General features: G+C 46.7%; 1 protein-coding gene across 1 annotated transcript; it reads left to right on the plus strand.

The window, feature by feature from the left end:
- The first annotated feature begins 1,647 nt into the window (after positions 1-1,647).
- LOC144738837 (prospero homeobox protein 1-like) lies at positions 1,648-22,997 on the plus strand. The gene is made up of 4 exons (XM_078621831.1): positions 1,648-3,633; positions 7,145-7,252; positions 11,962-12,156; positions 22,812-22,997. The coding sequence occupies exons 1-4, from the start codon at positions 1,648-1,650 to the stop codon at positions 22,995-22,997; spliced, it is 2,475 nt and encodes an 824-aa protein (XP_078477957.1).
- The last annotated feature ends 290 nt before the right edge of the window (positions 22,998-23,287 follow it).

The following is a 23,287-nucleotide window of genomic DNA, read 5'->3' on the forward strand; positions in this document are numbered from 1 at the left end:
CTGAGGCGATCAAGTCAATTTTTTTTTCTTAGAGATGTATCACCTCCTGTCTGAGCAGTTGGAAGTGGCTGCAAAGTCCTTTGGCGTTTATCTTAGAAACATGTCTTCTCGTTGGACGGTTTTTAAATGGGAAACACTTTTACACATCCTTGTGTGTGTTTGCCCATTCTGCTCCTCACTTTTTTTTTTTAAATTTGTAATGTGTAGATTCTACACTTTAAAGCAAGGAAACAAGATGTGTAAGAAAAGCTCAGTACATACCCTGATCCGTTTTTGAAGGATTCTGTCACAAATGATACAAACAATATGACGTAATGGATTTTTTAAATAAACATTTTGTGGAATTTAATCTGTATTATGTTTGTTGCAAAACAAGACAAAATTGTACATATTTTATTATTGTGTACAAAGCCATTGTTACTCTTATGTTATTTTTAAAGAGTGTAAAAAGGAAAAAAAAAAGTCTTACACTTTTGTTGCCTTTTATGTGGATATGAAAATGCTACAAAATGTGCAAAATGTAATATTCAAATATATCAAGTTAGCAGTTGCTTCCAATAATTTCACCATATTTGAGCTTGGACACACACTGCCACCACTCCTTACATGCTTACATAGCGTTATTGATGCAGGACTGTCCTGACAAAACGTTTTGCTTTCAGGGGGCATTTGGTTTTTTTTGTAAGAGCGCTTTAAGTTGCTCCTTGCCACAGGTGACCTCTGCGACCTATTCATTTGAGCAGAATTAACTGCCTTTTTCATCTGGCAAACAAAAAGGCAGAAGTGATCTCCTGCTGGCACCGAAATCAATTGGCCTTTTTTTGGAGTCTTTTTATCCAGCTCATTGCTTCAGATATGATGACTATATTGACTGACGTGACTATAAGATATAAGCTTGAACAATGAAATTTATATCACGCATTAATGGGAATTTGGAGGATATTTGCAGAACTGAGAGTCCACGTACTGAAGAAGATGTGTCAAATGGGTCACATAAGGTGCACTGCCTCCCTTTGTGTTCCACCGCGTCATAATCTTAAACCTTTTTTTATTTTTATTTTATTTTACGACTACGTCTATGTTGGCTCACACCACACACACACATGGAAATGAGGACAAGTACTTAAGTAATTATCATAATGTTATGCAGCTTTGTGTTCCGTGGGAACTGGTTCAGTGTCACGCGGCGTGTAACAGGGGACTGGATAAAATGTAGGACTTTGCCCTGGAATGTCGCGCGAAAGCCTAATTCTGACCTCATCTCGTCCATTTCCCATAGTCCTCTGGTATTCGTCTGTACTGTCTGAATGTAATCATGGATGTCGCTTTCATTGTGATAACACATTAAGGGGATTGCGTGTTGGATTGGGACAACACGCTGCACTTGATGCCCATGTGTGTTGGATTAGAAGGTTCTCTTGAGGGAAAATTGTTTCAATCACTCCAAATTGTCAAGTTGTCACCTTAATTTGAAACGGGAGTGGTTTAGTTCGAGCGACTCTGAGCGACTCTGAGATTTGGAAAAAAAAAAACAGCACATTTTCCTTTAATGAATGATACATCTGTGATCTCCCCCCTCAGGTAAACAGAGGCTTTAATCCTAGAGGACTGGCTTTGTGGGATATGGCCCAATAGCAGCAGCCCGTGATGCCGGACCATGACAGCGACTCCATCCTGAACAGACAGACCAAGCGAAGACGTGTGGACATCGGTGTTAAGAGGACCGTGGGCAGCACAGCCTCCTCCACAGCAACAGCAACCACTGATAACATTGCCCGCGCCAAAGCAGCCATTTTCAGTGCCATGAACTCTCTGAGCTCCCACTCTCACCACGGATCAGACGCCGACTCGATGGAGTGCTCTGTAGTGCAGCCACATGGTGGCCCTGGTGTTGTGACAGCGAGTGACAGTGAGTCTAAGTCCAACGTACTCCGAAAACTACTGAAACGAGCCAACTCGTACGAGGACACCATGATGCCCTTCCCTGGCACCACCATTATTTCCCAGCTACTCAAGAATAATATGGCTAAAAATGCTGCAGGGCCTGAAAGAGGAGAAAGAGGGGACAGGGGTGAAAGAATGGATGCAAGCTTCCCCGGCTCAGGGCTCTCGACTACAAGCTCAGATGCTCCCCAGGAGGATGCTTGTAGTAACTCCTCCCAAGACAGCACTCCTCAGGAATGTTTGTCACCATTTGGCCGTCCTCCTGGCCTGGCCACCTTTGACATTGAACGGCTCAATGATGAACACCTGCGTGCAAAGCGAGCCCGTGTCGAGAATATTATCCGTGGTATGAGTCACTCACCTAGTGTAGTCGTACCTGCTGCTTCCCGCCATGAGCGTGACCATGAGATGGATGGGGAACGGGAAATGGATCTTGACTGTCCACCGCCTCAGTCTCAGCAACAGGCCCCCAGCAGTCCACGGGGAGGTGAGGTATGCGGCAGTAGCAGTCGGGAGAACAAACGTAAGCAGCGTCTCCCTCAGCAGCAACAGCAGAGCTTCACCCAGCTCGTGTGCCAGAGAAAGGAACAGAAGCAGGAGGAGCGAAGACAATTGAAACTACAGCTGGAGGACATGCAGAAACAGCTACGTCAGTTGCAGGAGAAGTTCTTTCAGATCTATGACTCGACCGATGACTCGGAACACAATGACCTCCACAATGACCTAGGAAACATGTCAGAGGACAGCCCAGCCAGGTCTGACAACGGCGTTGATGACCGAGGTGGAGACGAGTTGCGCTCTGACAATGAAATGTCTGACCTGGACCCAGGCCATTTCCTGGACAGGGCGAGGGCATTGCTTCAAGAGCAGGCTCTGCTAGGGGACAGAGAGAAGCCAAGAAGAGAGGGGCTTGGCCGGGCCAAAGGACAGGGAGGTCCAGGTGCCTCCATGCATGCTGAAGGTAAACAGCTGGCTGAAACACTGAAGCAGGAACTCAACTCAGCAATGACCCAGGTGGTGGATACAGTGGTCAAGGTGTTTGCCAAGCCACCACGGCCAACGCCCCAACAGGCCTTCCCACCGCTTTCCTTACCTCCTGAGAGGTTCCCCACAGCTGTCAATGGAGACAACCCAAACTTCCACACCACCAACCAGAGGCTGCAGTGCTTCGGTGATGTCATTATCCCCAATCCTTTAGACTCCTTTACTGGCATGCCTGGGATCCCGGGTGCTGCAAATGACCAAACTGAGGCGCTACCTTTAGTTGTGAGGAAGACACCCAGTGAGCACCACCACCACCAGTCCTCAGCTGTGGGTGCCCACGGCGGTCACCACCACCCCTCTCTTCATCCCTCCTCGCTTTCTGCCTCTATGGGTTTTAGCCCTCCATCTTTCAGACATCCGTTTCCCCTGCCTCTCATGGCTTACCCTTTTCAGAGTCCCTTGGGTGCACCCACAGGTGGGTACACTGGCAAAGACCGTTCCTCACCAGACTCCATGGACCTGTCCCGGGAGACCACCAGTCTGAGGACCAAGATGACATCAGGTCACCACTTAGGGCACCATCATCGCTCCTGTTCACCAGCACACCCAGGCAGCACGGCTGAGGGGCTCTCCCTGTCCCTCATCAAGTCAGAGTGCAGTGACCTCCAGGACATGGCTGACATTTCGCCTTACTCAGGCAGCAACGTATCCTTTCCGATGTGTGCGTGGTGAGTCTGTGATTTGAGGCAGTACAGGTGCAGATCTGGACCACGAAGAGTTAAAACCAAATCTTTCTGAGACTAGCCAAAGAAACTGAAATATTGTTGATGAATCACTTTTCCTCCCACTGCTGTTCTCATGTCCATTGTAGTGCATTGTTGTATTTATTTTTACACTTCTACCTCTCCTTCTCCCAGCCTTTTCTTCCATCTTCAGTCGTAAGTGCTTTCAAAGCTCTTGTCACCCATATCACTTACTCACAAATACATTTTTTTTTTGTGCCCCAATGCCTTTTATAAAAATAGATGGAAATAATGGGGGGTAGATGGTATCCTGAAACTTGGCACACAATAGTGTTATACAGCTTATCTTATAGTTTAACCCCAGAGTGCCCTAATCATGCCCTGTGGATACAGGGTCTCTCCCCTATGGGAGGCTCAGATTGAACCCCCCAGGGACCACAGACTAATAGCTTAAACTCCCGTCTCTGTTTTCCCTATGCCTCCTTAGTCCCCCAAGTATTCAGCACCCTTAACCCTTATGAAAGTTTGATTCTGCCCTTGGTTGTCCCCAGAGAGCTTTGCTTTCAGTGATTAACATCTATTACATGCAAAGAAATTCATCCTACAGTTGTTTTACCTGTTGAAATCGTTATAGAAAAAGAAGCTCTTTATTTTAGGCTCTCGATGCCTTCCTCATGTACCTGACCGCAGGACGTTTTTTTTGTGTGTGTGCGTGTGTCATTGTGTGCACATGTGTGCATCACAGAGGGTTCGCCTGAGGACCCGGTAAAGATGTATATTTATGATTGCTTGTGTTTTCTCTTGTGTTCCTCTTATCATCCATCGCTGTTGTAAAAAGCCCACAATCATTGTCATTTCTTTTCTCTTTTTTTTCGTTTCATAAAGATCTGTCAACAGCCGGGGGGCCCTTTGGCTGTTGCTTGGCAGCCAAATACTTCTTTTTTTTGTTTTCCCTCCCTGCGTAGGCCCCCCTCCCCCTTTCTTTGAAGCGGACGTTAACAGGTGTTTGCAGCGAGCTGTTTATCTTTCATTACCTCGCCTTGTCTTGTCTTCTGACCCAAGGGGTGAACGCTTTCCAGAGATCCATAATCCTTTGCTTCTATGGGCTCCCGATGGATGGATGAAAAGAGAAAGGGGAGACAGATACAGATTCTGAGAGAAAGTAGAAAACAATCAAACAATAACCACATATGCCAGATGCAACGGCTCTCGTTCTAGCATTGATAAATTCTGGCTTGTGTAGAGAATAGAGTGTCCCAATATTTGGAAAGAATGGGCAGGAAAACATGAGTTTTCATGCTGTTGTGTCTCTTTGTGGTTTATTTTGGTTTGGTCCGTCTAAATCTAGTTGTTTTAGTTTCCTTGAGTCGTTATTGTTTATTATTTCCTCTCTGGATGAATTAAAAGTAGATTCCACTGACGTAGCGGTCAGTGACAGATTGTCCCATGTTTTGTGAGGTGTATTCAAGTTCACCAGCTTTCTGCACTGCCACTAAGCAGATGGCAGCTATCACTGTCCTCATTTATACTCAGTCTGACTCCAATTCTTGTCCCCACACCTGGAATTAGGAAGTGGAGCAGCTATTTTCCTCTCATGACTTTGGGCTTTGGGGAAGTGTTGTGAGAATGATGATGTCTTGTCAGATGTGGCAGATGAACAGAGGGCCAGCTGGTGTGAGTGCACCATCATGACAAAATAATAGCTGTGCATGCCAGTCCTAAGTCCAATCACAATTACATTTGCAAGCTGTGAGGGAATTACAAATGAAAATGCCTCATCAGAGATGTGAAGCTTCTTAATTGTCAACTGAAGTGATATTTTTTATGGCTCCAGAGGAAAATGTTTTGGTTTTTTTTATTCCAACAGAAGGCTAAAAGGTGGCTGTTTCTCGATGAAAAATAGCAAAAAGTAAGTGTTGCGATTTCACAGCAAAATAAAATCCACCTTTTGCCACTGGAAAAAAAAGATCTGTTTTGCTCCCTCTATGCCTCTTTCTGTCTGAGGATCCATTGTATCCCTTCCACTTGGAGCAGATGGTGTGGTGTGGAGAGTGAAGTGCTGCTCTTTTGGCCAGGCCTGACGGAGTAACGCTAGTCTGCCAGGGTTTCCCCACAAGACCCTCGCTGCGTATACAACCCTCTCACTCCCTTTCTCTCACTGAATCAGACAAAGTAGACAGGGTCTTTAAGGAGCCAAACCAGCCATGGGTTCAACATTTGCTGGCTTTGCTGTGTAACCCTGAGGCCAAGGGCAATCCAATCTAGCAGCTGATGCCTTCTTCCCGCTCTATAGTTACAGCTACATCTGGACACTTGACTGATTTTAATAACCACAGCCACCCCTGTAGATCATAAATAATGCCAAGTAGTATTTTATTCATTCAAGTGTAAATGGAAAACATGACGACTTAGGGACTGTATTTTGTGTGTAATTGCAAGCGCTGTCTTGTGTCTGCTCTATGAAAACCCTTGTTGAAACAGCCTGGGGTTTTAGCATGCAGCCCACCCCCTCACCATTCTCTTCTCTATGTCTTATCCTCCAGATTGATATTATCAGATGCATTATACGGACGTTAATTCACCATGGAAATGGCTTGGGCTGTAAGGTGGCGCAGATGTGTTTCAGTCCCCCATCTCTGGCTGCATCCAAAGCATCACAGCCCCTCTTCTCTTTTGCCTTCTTTTGCTCCTCCAAGGGTTTGGCAGAGGCAGTGAGGCTGGGGGTAGGAGGTGGAGCAGAGGGTGGTGGGGGATGTAATTGAAGGTTGGAACCATGCTATCCCTTAAGGTGCCCCCACCAGCTCCATCTCCATCCTGTTTGCTGCTCAAACCAGCCGATCCATTTGTAAGACAAGGCTATGATTTGTATTTGAATATGGCTGATGTGAGAAGTTTGTGTGTGTGTGTGTGTGTGTGTGTGTGTGTGTGTGTGTGTGTGTGTTGCCTGGGCCAGTGTTTGATACTTTCTCCTAGACCTTGTTTTTGTCAGTGATTCCACAGCCAACCTCAGACTGTCATATTGGAGTTTTGGCACATGTTGTCTCCAAGCCATTAAGCCTTCTTGCCCATCACCGGCGTTAACTGCTGTCTTTGTTTGTGATATGCAAATAGTCCTCCTTTTTTATTCTTCCTCTTTTGGGCTAGAGGTTAGTGCAGGGTGTAGGCAAAAACGTTTGCTTACTTTGACTGTGAAATGAGCCTCCTTATGTAAAAGCATCGGCTGTCATGCTAGCCAGCATTTTATTAACCGTGACGCTGTCACACCTGATACGGACAATGCTAATTACAAGCAAATGGTTTTGCCTTGGTGCTTTGTCTTCAGGAGCCCCCTCCGGCAACCTGGTGTTGAAAGGAAAATTTAATAACACATCCTCCAAGTGATCACTGACAAACATACTCAGCTAATTTTGTTTTGCATGTCTCCAGCTACCCTCTACGTTGTTGTTAAAATCCTTAATAGTAGGTCTTCTCAGATCCAGGAGGGTCTCTCCCCCAATCATCTGAAGAAAGCCAAGCTCATGTTCTTCTACACCCGCTACCCAAGCTCCAATATGCTGAAGATGTTCTTCTCGGACGTCAAGGTGAGTCCAAACAAACTTCTTTCAAACTTTGTTCTTTTACTTCAGGTGAAACTTGCTCATTTTTCATTTTTTCTTTTATCTTTCCCTGATTTTCTTTCTTGTTTGTTTTTTTGAACACTTCTTCCTGTTTTGTCTTTTGTCATTTACCGTCCTGCCTCAGAAAGGGGAAGTTTGATTTATTAATTATGACGTTCCGTAACTGTGAGCAGTGTAGACTTGTCAGTGTTCTAATGAGGCCCTTTCCCTCAATAAGTTATGGTTTTATGCAAAGGATGAAAGAAGAGGAAGTTGAATGGGTTTACATGAGGGAGCTGGAGAGCCTATGAGTATTCTAAAGATAAAGAGCAGGATGAGTAATGGAGGAGTGGAGAGGGCAGGAGGAGGATGGAGCCCAGAGACAGAGAGTGGTTATCTGAGCAGGTGTAGGGAGGATGGTTCCATAGAGGGAGGGGGGAGGAGAAAAAGTCTGTTCAGTGAACATGGCAAGGATGAAGGTTAGCTCAACTCTAATGAAGGAAATTTGGAAAACAAAGCACAATATTTAAGCTGCTCAAAAAAACAGAACAACAACACAATGGCCGTTGTTGTGTGTGCGGCTGTGTTTTGTTTGTGTTGTTGTGTATTTTTTTTTTTGTGTGCCCCCTCTCAGACCATACGGAGGGTTAAATACTGTGACAGATCCAGGCCATCTTATTCAAATCAGAAGATAAAGGTTCCCTCTTCTCTCAGCTGCCCCCTCTTGGATGCAGTTGCCACCAACCATGATTTGCAGGTCACGCGACTTTCTCTCAGCACATTGCTGGTTTTGATGAAAAGGAGGCACATGTTGGCAACGGCAGCTTGCACCTGTAAATGGTATTTCATCAGAAAAACTCTGCTATTTCAGCTTCCCACTGAATAGCAATGATTTTATTAAGTTATTTCACAATTAAAACGGTGCAGAAACTCTCGAAGGTCTCATTGACTTAGGTGGTCCCATCATGAATGGCCTCGTCAGATACTTAATCAAGGTCAAGATAGTTAAGGGGATTATGAGACACATTGGTTTGTTTTTGTTTTCAAAAGGGGGCAATGAGCTCACACTGTAAGTTTGTTGACATATATGGGAACAAGAATGACTATCTAATTGGATTCCTCCAGCGTGGCCTCTTAAGTGAGTGGCTGTTCTCAGACAAAAGTCTTGAAAGCTAATCGGGTCTCGACTAATAAGGTCTTGACTGTCAAGAACCTAATGAACGTGGGAAGTGGGTTGCCCTAACAAATGTGGGACACGGTGGCTGTTGTTCCCCGCTATAAAGCTCCTTTGCGACTTTTTGACTTGAGGTGTTTTTGAAATGTTTTGACAGATATATTGTAATACCATTGTTTGAAACTTTAAGACATCCCGTTGTTATCCGATATTGTGTTAATGCATGGTGATTAATTGCAACAGATTGCAGTGTGGATGTATTGTGTTAATTAGAGTGGTAAAACTATTTGATTTACTGCCGACATCACACTGTGGCCTATTTCATAAAGTCTCATCAGAGAGTAACAGAGTTCAGGAGGGTTTCCCCTTTTTCCATATGTCATTCCTTCTCTCTCTTTTTTTTTTTTTTTTTTTTGCTGATGATGTGGCATAGTATGTGTGCCTCAGTGGGGCCAGGGAAAAAAGAAAAGCCAGCCGCTGGATTTGAGTCGCCGCAGTAACAAAAGCCTGCTTTCCAGGGCCGCTTTTTGTGTGCAGTCAGCCAATAGGCAGCCAGAGATTATCTCCCACAATTCACCCCTGCGAAAACAGGAAACGTTAGAAAGCCCTGATGACTGTGAAGGGGCTTACGAAAGAGAGGGGGAGAAAAGAAAGAGAGAATGAGAGATAGATAGAGAGAGAGAGAGGCCCGTACAGGCTTCTCTGTCTTTCTGCTCTCCTCTGCTGTTGTTCTGGATGTAGCTTAGCACACTGAGGTCATCTGTGTGCTTTCTGCTTCATTGTTGACCACTATGTCAGCGACAATGATGGTGGGAGACACGTTGGCTTTGCATTTAAAGACTATCAACCAAAAGTTAAAACTACGGAACCATTTATTGAATATTTTAATGTGTGTGTGTGTGTGTGTGTGTGTGTGTGTGTGTGTATGAGGAGTTAGCAATCGACTAATATAGTTCTTAAGTGTTTTCCTATTCTGGACGAAAGTGTGTGTGTGTGTGTGTGTGTGTGTGTGTGTGTGTGTGTGTGTCACTCTCTATCTTGTGTTGTTCGCACTAAGCGCTGACCTTTCACAGGCTCTTGAGTGTGAGTGTGAGAAACACGCTCTCGCTGTCTCTCTCATCTGCCTCTCAGCCAAGCACACACACACGCACGCACGCACGCACATACACACACCAGTATGCACAGACATAGTGTGCCGACCACACACACACACACACACACACACACACACCAAATTTCCTCACTGCATCTCATGTCTGTGCTGGCTGACCCCTGCCAAGTCTGATTATGGAGCTGCAGTGATGTGCTCCTTTGAACTGATTCCCTCCTTCCACACTGAACGCTGGTGCCCTTTGCTGGGGGTCTCAATTTCCCCACCAGCTACTTAATGAACCACGACGGCTGAATGCTGCAGGGGATTGGCCAAATTTGAGAGTAAAGAGGTGTGTTGATTCATGTGGATGGAATGGACCAGTGCTCGTATACAGTAAACACTGAGCTGTCTATGTGCTCTGTGCTGATATTGAGCCACAACTTAGTTCTTCTCCTGAGCTCTCCGTATAATAAAGTCATCTTTATCCAAAGTGACAATCTATCCGTCACCCCACAGCGGTGACACCAAAGGTCTCCACCATGAGGGATGGCGACGATTTCACCGGTTCAATCAGACAATGTAGCTTTCAACCGTACATGCACGCACGTGTTCCAATGTGGCGACAGTATTTCAGCAATGTGTCCGATTCCACTTGTTCTGACCTTAATGAATGAGAAGGTGGCAGCACCGGGAGGAATCTAATTCCAGTGTTTTTGTGCTTAAAGCCACGGGCCGTCTGTTAAATTGTGTTTAAGAATGGCCCCGTGCTGCATGTATTTGTAAGTGTCAGTGGTTTGTTTGTTTGATGCGCTGTTGTCACGACCCCAGCTTGCTGACTGCTCACGTTCCGACCCTCCGCGCCCCCACCCTAGCAAAACGCCATTGTCTGACAGCTCTAAACTGCACCCGTCCTCCTCGTCAGCCCCCCTCCCTCGCCCTCCCTTACTTCCCCATTTGTGCTCACCCTGCACTTTGGTACAGCCACCGTTCCCCCCCCTCCGCTCCCCCTACATAGCCATCGTCCCGCGCCCCTGCCAAACAATGTCAAGCAAACTTATGTTTTTCCAGTCTGACATTAACGCCACCGTTTTTTTTAGGAGGCTTCGTTCGCACCTCCATCCGCCTCGGACCACCGAGTCACCTTTTTCTGATCCGTCAACATTGCTGCCCCTCTTTTTGTTCCCCCATCTTAATGCGCTTGCATGTGGTGAGGGTTTGACTGCCATTCCAGATCGTGTGAAGAGTGTGTGTGAGTGTGTGTGAGTGTGTGTGCGTGCATGCGTTCAAGTGTGTGTGTGTCTGTTGTGGCAAACAATAGCCAAAGCCTAATCTCCATGTCAAAACCACTCTGGTTCCCCAGCGAGCAGTCCAGTCCGCTCAGCGTTTAGTAGCGTTTTTGTCCCCCATTCTTCCAGCACCAAAAAAGGGAGCGGAGGGGCGGAGGGAGGCGTAAAGGCTGGTTTGTGTGTGTGTGTGTGTGTGTGTGTGTGTGTGTTGTTCAGATATGGTTCAGGTGTACGACATGGGAGTCACAGTCAAAATCTAGGAGACACATTAGGAGACGGAGTTCAAATATAATCCTCAACCCAAGTTGGAAACTTTTGGTCTAGAGCATTTTAAAGTGGCTGGATTTGGCAGCTTCCCTGAGCCCCCCTGGAGTCCTTATCTAACGTTTGGATGTTTAGACAGTGTGTTTTCACTGCTGAGTCCAGGCAGAAAAAGAACAGGACCCTTAATAGTTTTACTTCGCCCTATTGAATCCAGCCAAGCGGGACAGATCAGATAGCCACAGCCTTCTCCACAGAGCTAATCATCTCTGTCCTTTTCTCTCCCCCCCTATTTTGCTCTTTTCTTCTCCTTTCTTCCTGCCTGGGAGGTGCAGAAAGGGGAGGAGAATCAGGGTGTAATTGGTGAACGGGGTTAAGTACATGTTTGAGCCCCCTGCGGGCCAGGGCGCTTCAGATGATGACTTAATCGTTTTTCTGGTCAATTATGTGTTTGCGGCCCCCCTCCACTTCTCCCTCCACTCTTAGGGTTATGATAGGGGGATGTCTGCTCCCAGTGGGGAAGATGAACCACACACACACACACACTTTCAGCCCCCCCTCCTTGCTCTCTGTCTTACTTAATGTCTCTATTATCTTCCCTCTCTGTGACCTGTGTTCTGCCTTGCTCTCATCTGCTACGGCTCTCTCTTTTTTTTTTTCACGTTCTTTTAAGTTATTGCCTCACGTCTCGATTCCCCGTTGTGACCTGACATGTTTTCATCGCCGACACGTCTTCCACTTACACTCAGATCCAGTGGCTGTATAAGACTGGACATGACAGGCACCTCCTGCTTCTTTTGTACAGAAACGTACGATATCTAAGACGGCCAGGTGATATTTGACGTTAAATATTCTAACTGCCCCTCAACTCTCATTCCAGTTTAACCGCTGCATAACCTCCCAGCTGATCAAATGGTTCAGCAACTTCAGGGAGTTTTACTACATCCAGATGGAGAAGTTTGCCCGCCAGGCCATAAACGACGGAGCCACTGGAGTCGAGGAGTTGAGCGTCAGCCGCGACTGTGAGCTTTTCCGAGCGCTCAACATGCACTACAACAAGGCCAATGACTTTGAGGTAAACACCTTGACACACCGCATTCAGCTGAAATCACACAGGACCACAGTCTTTGTCCCTGCTGGTTGCTGAAGTCTGTTTGACGTCATGACGTACAGGCTTTTCAAAGAACCTCATCAGGTGAGGGGGAAGCTCTAATGACACGTCTTCCTCACTGTCCAGTTCCTCTTGTTGTTTCATGGGCTCTAAAGTTGTTTGAGAAACCACACAACTTCCCCTTTGATTATTATCTTACGACATTATCAAACTACGTGTATGTGTGTCTTCCAGTATATTGTAATCAAACAATCTCACCAGGCAAATTCACCTTCAATGTGTTTTATTTACCACATTTCCCCATTTGCTACCTTTGTGTGTGTGTGTGTGGTGTGTGTGTGAGAGAGAGAGATAGAGAGAGAGAGAGAGAGAGAGCGCAGTGTGTGAAACATTTTAGTGGACTCTCAATGTCAGCTGACAATGGACCTTTAAAGGGCTTGTGTTAAGAAGGTCCTAGAGCGATCTGGGTGTTTGTGTGTATTCGTTACAGTGATCGAGTCTGTGTGAGAGCGTGTGTGTGTGTGTGTGTGTGTGTGTGTGTGTGTGTGTTTAGTGCTGCATTACCCAGTGTCCTGTTCACCTCAAAGGGTACAGCCATCCCTTGGACCAGCCTAGCATGCTGGCAAAGCATTTCTCGAGTGTGTGTGTGTGTGTGTGTGTGTGTGTGTGTGTGTGTGTGTGTGTGTCACTTTGGGGGGGATCTCACTGTTATCAAGGTTAAGCGTCCTACTGTTTTAGCAAGAGGAAAGGGGAGCGAAAGAAGGGGAGAGGGGGAAGTGAGACATGGACAGATAGGGGACAGAGGGTGAGAGCAGGGAGACAAAGGAAAAAAATCCGATGACGTGACGGAGAGAAGTGCCCTCTCTGCAGCGCTCACATTTAAAGTGCTTCATTCTGTACTCAGATTCCATCGGTCTTGCTCCATCCACTGGGGCTTTTCTGTTTGTCTACACACACACACACACACACACACACACACACTTTCCTCACATCCATCTTCAGCCCTCTGAAGGGAGGCTTTGAAAAACTCTGGCAGAAGTACTTGTATATATATGAGCACTCAATAAGTCCATCAGAGCAAAGTGTGAAGAAAAGTACAGTCCCTCTGTTCACGTGCTTGGTGCAACTTCGCAACCCTACAACGGTAGTTTGCATTTAACAACACATATACAGACAATTTGTTTTCACACCAGACACTGTTACAGCCTGACACATTTACGTAAAAACAGTTTGCCGAAGTAAGTCAGGTGTTGTCACCAAGACACAATACACACATCACACAGTCGATGCCAAATGGAAATAAAATCAAACTTCTCAATTGTTGGTTCTTGACATGTGCGTTCATTTCATTCCTAAAGTTAAACCCACAACAGAAGATTTACCTTTACACAACACACAGACTCACTCACTCTCTCATTTGTTTCTTTTTTTTTTTAAATTAACTATTAGGGAGTTTGCTGTCAGCTGTTAAAGCAATTACATTAACTGTCTGGCATTTGTAAGCTCAATTGCGTGACCCAATAAATATGCCACGTCTGCCCCGTCCCAGACTAGCGGGGCGATGCCCTGACAAACCTACAGTTCCCTTCACACCTGAGACAACACCATCATTCTTCTGCTGACATGAGAAGCTACTGTTGAAGGGGAACAGCCTATTTGCATACTTAAATGTGAAAATTTGCAAGAAGACAGACGGGGAGGAAGAGACGTGGTGAGGACAGGTGAGTCAGTCTTCTGTTGGTGTGGGGGTTTGCAGGAGAATCAGGGTGGAGGAGGGAGAAAAGGTGTTTTGCATACTAAGGGGTTTTTTTTTTGCTTGGGCAGGTGTCTGAAAGATAGAGGAGCTGATAAGAGTTTAGTACAAGGAAAATTTGCCCAGCCATGCAAATTGTACCCCACCTCCCCCTCCACCCCCACCACCCACCACCCCCCAACAAAGCAACCGCCTTAGTGAACGTGAAGACTCCATGTGCAAGTGTTTGTGTGTGGCTTTTGGAGTGTGTGGGTGTTATTTGTGCATGTGTGACCATGTGCGTGTGTGTGCATGTGTGATGTTTGTGTGTGTTTGTTTGTGTGTGTGTGTGTGTGTGTGTGTGAGTCATAGAGGAAATGTGGAGATGGAAACATTCTGGATGTGTATCAGGATGCCCCCAAGGCCCTTTTCTGTGGATCTCTCCCCTTTCTCCTACACCTCCTCCTCCTCTTCCTCCCATACCTGCCTGCACCACCACTTGAAACAGGAGCCTACGCAGATTCAGCAAGCACACACACACACACACACACACACACACACTTGGTTCTTCCTTTGCCAGATTCTGCATCATCAAAGTTCCATCCACCTTGGTGGCGTCTTTGGAATGAATATGTCCTCTGTTTCAGTGATGGTCCACACACACACCCGTAGACACACACACGTCTGTGGCCTTTCTTGTTTGATGCTAATCTGCTCTGTCACTGTGCTGGCCTAATACGCTCCTCATCTCCCTCCCAGCTCTTCTTTTGTCGCGATTGTTTCCTCTTTTCCTTTCATATCCCTCCTCCCTCGTTCTCTTTCCTTCTGTTGCCTCTTTCCTTTCATTCTTTCATCCTCCTCTTTTGCATGTCTTCCGTCGCCCCCCCCCCCTCCTCTTCCTCCGCTCGCTCGCTTTTTCCCCCCATTAGGAAGTTTTAATGGCATGATTGTCACATTCCTTCTGGCACAATGAACACCAGCGGTAATTAAAGAGCTTGCCGTTAATTACCTAGACCCTGGCTCTACGTTCCTCTTTTCTCAGCCCCCGTCCTGATCCCCTCTCTTCTTCTCTTTCTTCTCTGCTTCTCATTCGCCATGTCCATCGCCATCAAAGTCTTCCGAAACACACCAGGCCTCCCAAAAGCCTTGACTTTGAGCGAGCAAAGCTTTCATGTGCGGACTCAAGTGAAAACTGTCACTTAGTGTCCTTTTCTTTTTACTCCAGAACCCCCTCTGTCTGCGTTTGAACCCCCAATGACAACACACATCATCTTTCATAAGACAGGAATGTGTATGACCTGGTAATGAGTTACAGGGAGAAAGGGAGCGGGAGAGGGTGGGGTCTGATCAAAAGGCAGTTTTATAATGGCTCTGGGAAGCGCTCAGGTTTCCATAGTACAGACGAGGCCAAGTCGTCTCTGTCAGTGACCAGTCCTCGCGCACAGGACACACACGCATACACAAAACCTGCTGCTTAAAAGAGGAAGTTCTCTATGTGAGACGTCTCTCCACTTGTCTCTCACTGTCTACTTGTTGCTCTTGTTTCACCCCAACCGGTCGAGGCAGAAGGCCGTCCACATGTAGCCTTGGATCTGTCTGAGGTTTCTGTAAAAGGACGTCTTTCCTCGTCTCTGTCGCCATGTGAACGCTGGGTTTCGTCAGCGTTGTGCATCGGCGGTAAACAAGTGAAATTTGAACACGAAGATACTTCGTCACAAAAAGTGTTGTGTCCTCCCTTTGTCCATTTTGCTCTCTTTTATTGGAAAAAGGATTTGTCCCTCATGTTGCCAACTTCTCAACTCTGCAGCACCCCAGCTGTCCCACCCTGCTCCTCGACTATCATCCATTGTTTCTCTCCTGCTTTTCCTCTCACTGACTCCCCATCTCCCTTTCCAGCTCGCCATCCATTACCAGAGCTACAGAGAGCGAAGAGCAGATGCTGTCTGTCCAACTGCCATGCCCCATAGCATTGTGTGCTTCACCTCTCCTTCCCCCCTTTCTCCCTCGTTCCTCCTCTTCGCTCGCCTCTCGGGGCTCCATTTGTTTTCCACCCAGAGAGACTAATGCCTGTGTTCGCCTCCTCCTGCTGCCCCCTCCCTACCTTCCACTCCTTCATTCCGTTTCTTTTTTTTGGGGGGGGGGGTTCTCATCACGAAGGACACGGCGTGCGTCTGAGGAGGGGGCGTGCGTCTTTGACCGGGGTTCGACCTCTGAGAATTTGAGGTTAAAAGGTTGCGGCCGTTGAATTGGATGGATTTGATACAAAGGTACAGATGCAAACACGCATAAACACACACACACACACACACACACACACCGAGGTGTGGTGCTCTCATGGAAAGGCTCTAGGGTTCTCTTTGAAGACCGATTGAACACAGAAAAGCGGTTGAAGATAGAGGGAGGGAGATGAAAAGCTGGCAGTATAGATTTAGGTTCAGAGCTTCCAAAAATATAACCAGTACACTTTGCCAGTGGGTTTATGTCAACACATACCTGTGAGCCCCATCTTTCCTCCCCTCTTACCTCCACCCTTACATTTATCCTGATCACACCTTGACGTAAACTGTTCCAGATAACATGTACAGCACAACTGAACCTGCGCATGTGACCCGTCGTCTCCAGAGCAAGTCACAAAATCCAGGGAGGGACCTGATGAGAGTTCCATTCCAGCCTCTGCTAATTTTAAACGTAGCCCGACCAAACTCGATGGTGACGGTCAACGCATTCAAGAGTTCAAAAGGACATTTAAACAAATATCCTTCGCTAAAATGATGTGAACTACACTGATGTAGGTTCACGGAAGAAAAGCATCTGCGAGGCAAGAAAAGCTGTAAACGTTGGTCAAAACCAAACCTGCTCCACTGGGGCCACTTGTTTGAAAGAAACAAAGACACAAATAATTTATTGAGAATCCTTATGAGCATCGTTTATGAGTTGTCTTATGGCTTTTTAATTCCCTTAGTGTGGAGAGTTAGGGAAGCAAAAGAATAGAGAGAGGGATCATCTGCTTCCCGGAGAATGGCCGGGGGCTATTGAGGGCCCCCACTTGACGTAGCCTGACAGGTCTTTTCTTCACCGTGTGGTCTTGCGTGTGTGTGCATGCACGTGTGTGTGTGTGTGTGTGTGTGTGTATGAGCCACTTTATTCTGCGCACTGATTAAATAGCCGGAGCCGTGTGTTGAGCCTGGGGCAGCAAGGCATCACTTAAACATAAGGAACTACATGATCTCCTCTCTCCTTTTCTCACCTGCTCTCTCACACACAACACAACACAACACAACACAGCATACACTCACACACACACACACACACACACACACCACAGTGTTTGCCCAACACTTCATTCTCCCTCCTCCCAGCTTTTCCATCTGCACTCTCTCTCTCTCTCTCTCTCTCTCCTCCTCCTTCCTTATCCTCCCCTCTCTTCCCTTCGTCCTCCCCTCCTCCTTCTGTCCCTGGTCACCTTGTGAGGGGCAGCCTGCTCTGTGGCACAGCTGCTGATTATGTCATTATTTCTGGACCATTTTGGTCTCCCCTTCGTGTGTGTGTGTGTGTGTGAGAGAGAGAGAGAGAGAGAGAGAGCGTAATGAAGCATGGCAGAGGGACTGATGCCAAAATGACCAGGGCATGCATCAGAGCTGCAGATGTGTCGAAGTAACTCCATTCACACACACACACACACACACTTCCTGTTTCCTCTGCAGATGTCAAACTCTTCGATCCGATCAGATCACTGTTTTCCTTTCTTCTCCTTCCATTTTATTTCATTCCCCTTCATCCACCCATCCATGGCTGGAGCCACTTGCTCGTCATCATTTATTGTTTGCCCACCCACCCACACCCTCCTTCCCTTAGCTACCCCTCTATTCTCTCTGTCCCTCCCTCCCTCCCTCTTCTCTCCTCCTCTCCAGATGTCCTGTTCCTATCTTCCAGACTCCCTTGCTCCTTTCTTTCCCTTCTGCCTACCGTGCTTTTGGTCTCCCCAGGCTGGGCTGACTTCCTGACCTCCAGAGGCCCCATTACACCACTCACTGACCCCCCCCCCCTTTGCAAAGATTGCCTCCTCTCAGCCTGTGTCCCTCATCCCAGCTCAGACCATGAATGTTTAAGACTGTGAACTGTGATTTCCCCCGCTGTTTACGATTCTTTTGTGTACATATGATATATCTGTCTCTACCTCTGTCCATATAAAACAAGGACCCGCACCACAACCTGCCATTTATATGAACTGCCATAAAGATAGGCTTCGCAAAGAGGGGAGCTAAGATGAGGTGCTGATATGATATGAATTTGCAGTATATGTGTAAGGATGGGGGTGGAAGCAGGAGAGGGAGGAGCGAGGAAGACGGGATAGGAGGGCGCCTTCATCAGCGTCTTTGACCCTCTCCTGCCCTTGATTTGAGTCACCTTGAGAAGGGTCCATGTGACGCCAGCGCTCCAGCTCACACACAAGACAAGGAGAAACACACAAGCGTGTGTACACGGCAGTGCCTCAAGGCTCCCATGATCTCAAGGCAATCAGCAGGGTGAAGGGGGGGGCTGGTGTTTACACAGCTTTAAGGCCCATTTCCTGTCCCAGTGTTCCTCCAAGCACTGGACTGAATTTCATAAATGACGGAGGTAGACAACTGAGGAGAATGACGGAAAATTCAACAAACTACAAGTCTGCCCTATCTTTAGCTCACCAGCAGTTGGTTGGACTCTTCATCGATGGCACAGTCTTATCAAATGACAGCGTTTGCTAAGAGTGGACTGGGGACAGGGCGGTGAGGGGTAGAAAGAAAGGGGACATGGGTTGTGTTTGCCCAAAGTGACAGTGTGGACTTATCAAGGCCTTTGTAGTTATTGATCGGAGCAGATATGTCAGGCAAAGGGGCCTACGTGTGTGTGTGTGTGTGTGTGTGTGTGTGTGTGTGTCTGTCCTCTCTCCGAATGACGCAAATGCAGTTTCATATTTACGTTTTGCTGTCAGCATAAGTTTAAAGGATTCAAACATTCAAAGATGTGTATCTCTGTCAGGGGGCAAATCGATAAATTCCCAGTTTCTCCCCACACGTACAGCGACCACAAACCATGGGAAGTGTTCGTATTCCCAGGCTGAGCCGGGGTTAGGAATTAACCTGACTGCCGGTTGGGGGCCTATGTTGTGTCCCTGCGTTTCATCCTTGAAGGCTGCAGCTCGCCCGTACACACACACACACACACACACACACACACACACAGCCTTATCTTCCAGGGTCTTGTCTTGTTTGACCAACACTGTGCAAATAGAAGGTGCAATACATCTCCTGACAGTTCCCAAAAGCAAGGGCGAGAAACACGTTGACCAAACAAACAGCTGACCCCTAAGTCACAGACAGAGAGAGGAGGTTACACACACATACACGTGTGTGTGTGTGTGTGTAACAGTAGCCTTGGGCCTCTGGCTACCTTTTTTTTTTTTAAACGTTTGTCTAAGCAGTCTTAAGACAGGAGCCACTGCTGGGGTGAATAGCTCCCAGCAAGGCATCCACAGGCTCCCATTGTTCGCCGTCATATTTTATTATCTCATCAAAAAAGCAGGAAATCCGATTCCCTCTCTCTGAAAAAGAGCTTATCCGTCTGTCTCAAAGCAACCTGTCACGAGAGAGGGAGATGGAGAGAATGGGGGGAGAGAGTTGTTAGGGAGAGGGGGGAGTCATTGAATGAGTGATTAAATGCCCTCACTGCTTGTCAGAGTGGTCCGAACCTTTCTTCTCTGCTTTTTTCTCTCCTTGATGGATATTTACTCAACAAGCAACATGATGCAAAGGTTGGGGTCAGTGTCCTCGTCTGGTTTTTGGCCAGTCCCCCTCCCTAGGTCTTTTCCCCCCGTTCCCTCTCTCCATGCATCGGTCTTCGTCTCTTCATGTTGTGTGACACAGTCAGATTCAGCTACAACGATATCTCTTTTCATTAAACCTTTTGTGATTATGAACCCGCTGCCCCCACAGAAACACACACACACACACACACACACACACACACACACACACACACACATACGTTTCCTATCCTCTTGATCTTCTTCACACCTTCTCTCACTGAACTCTTTCTTTAAAGAGGTCGGCCTTTACGCTAAAATCTCATCTGCGTCTCACCAGAACTCCACACTAAACAGGCTGATAAATAGAAGATGAGTAACTCTATTGGGCCTCTGCAAGTTCAACTTTAGTCCTAAAGTTAGCATGAATATGATTATTTATCATTTTAACTAAAAGTAATAGTTTCCCTAGAAGTTTGAAAAAGGGATTTGATCACAACTTTTAACAACAAATAATTATTTTTGTCATGTCATGACTAAAACCAAACTTGAATACATTTACAGGGAATGGAGGGACAGATATGCTAGACCACCGAAATGCAACATCAAAAAGCAAAAAGTGAAAAAGTGCATCTAAACATATATTAGACTACTTTTTAAAAAACTTGGGAATAGAACAGAATGTCCAAATGTAGAGAAATAACATGTAATATGTCTAGCTGGCTTAGCATGGAATACTCGTTTGCCTTTTCCAGGCGTCATTCTTCATACTCTATTATCCCCCCCCCTCCCTCCCCTCCTCATACATCTGTCCTTTAATTTTGGGCTCTGCTGAGAACTTGTTAAAAAAGCCCTATGAAATATGTATGAAGGATTGTGAGCCACGCAATTGTCCCCATTTACCGGGACAGCAGAGCGAATGAACGGCCATACTGGATAATCCCCCACAATGCCTCTGGAACAAAGGCCCAACAGCTGACCCAAGAGAGAGAGATGGGGGGGGGGGTATGTGGGTGATGGAGTGGGACAAGGGAGGGGTTGCAAACAGTTAAGGCTCACTGTTGGTCCGGAGGCTGCTCACCCATGTGCAAATGTTACAAAACAAAAGCTGCTTGGATATGAAAAACTCCGTCCTGCCACTCCACTCTCTCACCTTAGACTCTTCTCTGCCCCCCCCTTCTCCTGCCATCTCTCTCTCTCTCCCTCCCTCTCATTCTCACTCTCCCGCTCGCTCAGTCAAGAGGATCTGAAATACCAATACCCTTTTCTCCTTGACATTGCTTTCTCCTTGCAGTCAGCATTTTGCTGTCCTTTTATAGTCAAAACGTCAGGAGAAATTCCATGCAGGAATATTCTTAGTAATGCGGCACTCCCTGCGTCTACGGCTACGGTGCAGCGCTGCACCCATACACACAAAGTTGTCCTCACACACCGGGGTCATTGTGCCAGTATTTCAGTGATGACAGCAGCCCAAACAATGAATTATATCCATTTCTATCCCATCAGGATGGAATACAGGTTTTTTTGTTGTTTGTTTGTTTTTTGGCAGGGGGGCTGGGGGGGGGGTTAGGGTTAGATTGTTTCTGTCTCTCGCTCTTGTCCTCTCTGTCTCAAACACATGCACACAGACATGTGTAGCACACAAGCTCCTTATTCACAACGCACCTTTTCTCTTCAGCAGTGGATGGAGATTTACACACAGACACACACACACACAAACAAGCACACTTACACACACACACACACACACACACACACACACACACACACACACACACACACACACACACACACACACACATAGCAGGCACATGAGCATCTTAGCCCCCATTCATCACCCCGAGGGGGGGTAGGTAAGCTGTGTGTGTGTGTGTGTGTGAACATGCATGCCACTGTGTGTGTGTGTGTGTGTGTGTGTGTGTGTGTGTGTGTGTGTGTGTGTGTTTCAGTGGCCACTAACCTTGCTGTGTCCTGACACTCCTGATGAGTATCTGCAGGACACTGTAGGAGACCAGCGGAGCAGAGTGCGCACTGTCAGGCATTTGGACAAGCTGCTGCTGCTCTGTGTGTGTGTGTGTGTGTGTGTGTGTGTGTGTGTGTGTGTGTGTGTGTGTGTGTGTGTGTGTGTGTGTGTGTGTGTGTGTGTGTGTGTGTGTGTGTGTGTGTGTGTGTGTGTGTGTGTGTGTATGTGTGAGCGAGCATCAAGGGAGGCGGGCAGGGAGACAGTCAGCATTATCCAAGCAGGTGACCCCTGAAGGCTGAGTCGCCCTGAAGCTTGTAGTTGAGACAAACCATACCATGGTGTGTGTGTGTGTGCGTGTGTGTGTGTGTGTGTGTGAAGCATTATTTTGGAGCTCTGTCACAGTACAGGATGTGTCATCTCCTTGGCACAAGGAGGTGTGTGCGCTGGTGTGTGTGTGTGTGTGTGTGACAGAGTGTTGGCTTCAGGGAAGGTGTCACAGATCTTTGCCAGACTGATCATCTCCATGGTGTCGGTGAGCGCCGCTGTCAGGGGACACTAAAGAGGCGGGGTGCCTCCCCGCTCCCAAAGCATTTAGTACTTCCTCTTTCAGCAGCTCCTCACTGCTGCTCGGCTGTCTTGTTTGGTCGCCGATTTACAGCGGGACGCATAAAGATGTCAAATTTGACTTGTTGCAGGGAGGGAAGTGAGAGTTGGGAGCAACCTGAGAGTCCACAAGAAGTGACTTTTCTCAGGCAGGACCCTTAATTAGCTTTTAAGGAAGTGGCGATTTATGGTTTTACATAGACTGTGAACACATTGTCAGTGGGTTGATGGAGGACAGCTGACTGTACAATATAATCATGGCGGAGGACCTATTTAATTTGAGCTTCTTTGTTTTATTTATTCATTTATCGAGCTTTTCCGAGTACATGTTGAGCAATTTGACAAAATTGTTGCGTTAGCTGTCTGATGTCACGTTGGTGGTATCTATATAATCTGTATAATTTTTGGCCCAGACTGAGGGAGGAACATGCAGAAAGTGTCAGAGATCAGTTTACCAAACAAATTGGAAGTGATAATTTATTCATGACATGAAATGGTTTATATGGATAAATGCATTCTTTCCGTTTCCATCGATGAAGGTCCCTGATCGCTTCCTGGAGGTGGCTGAAATCACACTAAGAGAGTTCTTCAACGCCATTGTGGCCGGCAAAGACGTGGACCCGTCCTGGAAGAAGGCCATCTACAAGGTCATCTGCAAACTGGACAGCGAGGTCCCAGAGATCTTCAAGTCTCCCAACTGTCTCCAAGAGCTTCTACATGAGTAAACCGATCTCTCCTCCTCGCTCAACACTTTGTGCTCTTTTTTATTTACACTGATTTCACAGAACAATATTCTCCTTTTATTCTATTTCCATTTCCCAACTCTACTTTTGAGTTCCTATTGTTGTTTCTTTTTTCTTTTTTTGAATGTATGAAAGTTATGAAGTAGCATTCCCAATCTGAAGCCTCTGTGGCAGTTCCTACATTATCTAGCTATTGTGTTGTTATTCTGAATTATCATGGTGGTTATTATTTGTTTTGTTTTTCTCTGCTGAACAGAGGAGACTCTAAGCTT

This window comes from Lampetra planeri, unplaced genomic scaffold (genome assembly GCF_965212315.1).
Source record: "Lampetra planeri unplaced genomic scaffold, kcLamPlan1.2.h2 scaffold_1182, whole genome shotgun sequence".
In the NCBI taxonomy this organism is placed as follows: Eukaryota; Metazoa; Chordata; class Hyperoartia; order Petromyzontiformes; family Petromyzontidae; genus Lampetra; species Lampetra planeri.

Coding starts and splice junctions, on each gene's coding strand:
- LOC144738837 (XM_078621831.1), top strand. CDS start 1,648: ATGCCGGACCATGACAGCGACTCCATCCTGAACAGACAGACCAAGCGA. Junction 3,634..7,144: donor CGCCTTACTCAGGCAGCAAC/GTATCCTTTCCG, acceptor AGGTCTTCTCAG/ATCCAGGAGGGTCTCTCCCC. Junction 12,157..22,811: donor ACAAGGCCAATGACTTTGAG/GTAAACACCTTG, acceptor CCATCGATGAAG/GTCCCTGATCGCTTCCTGGA.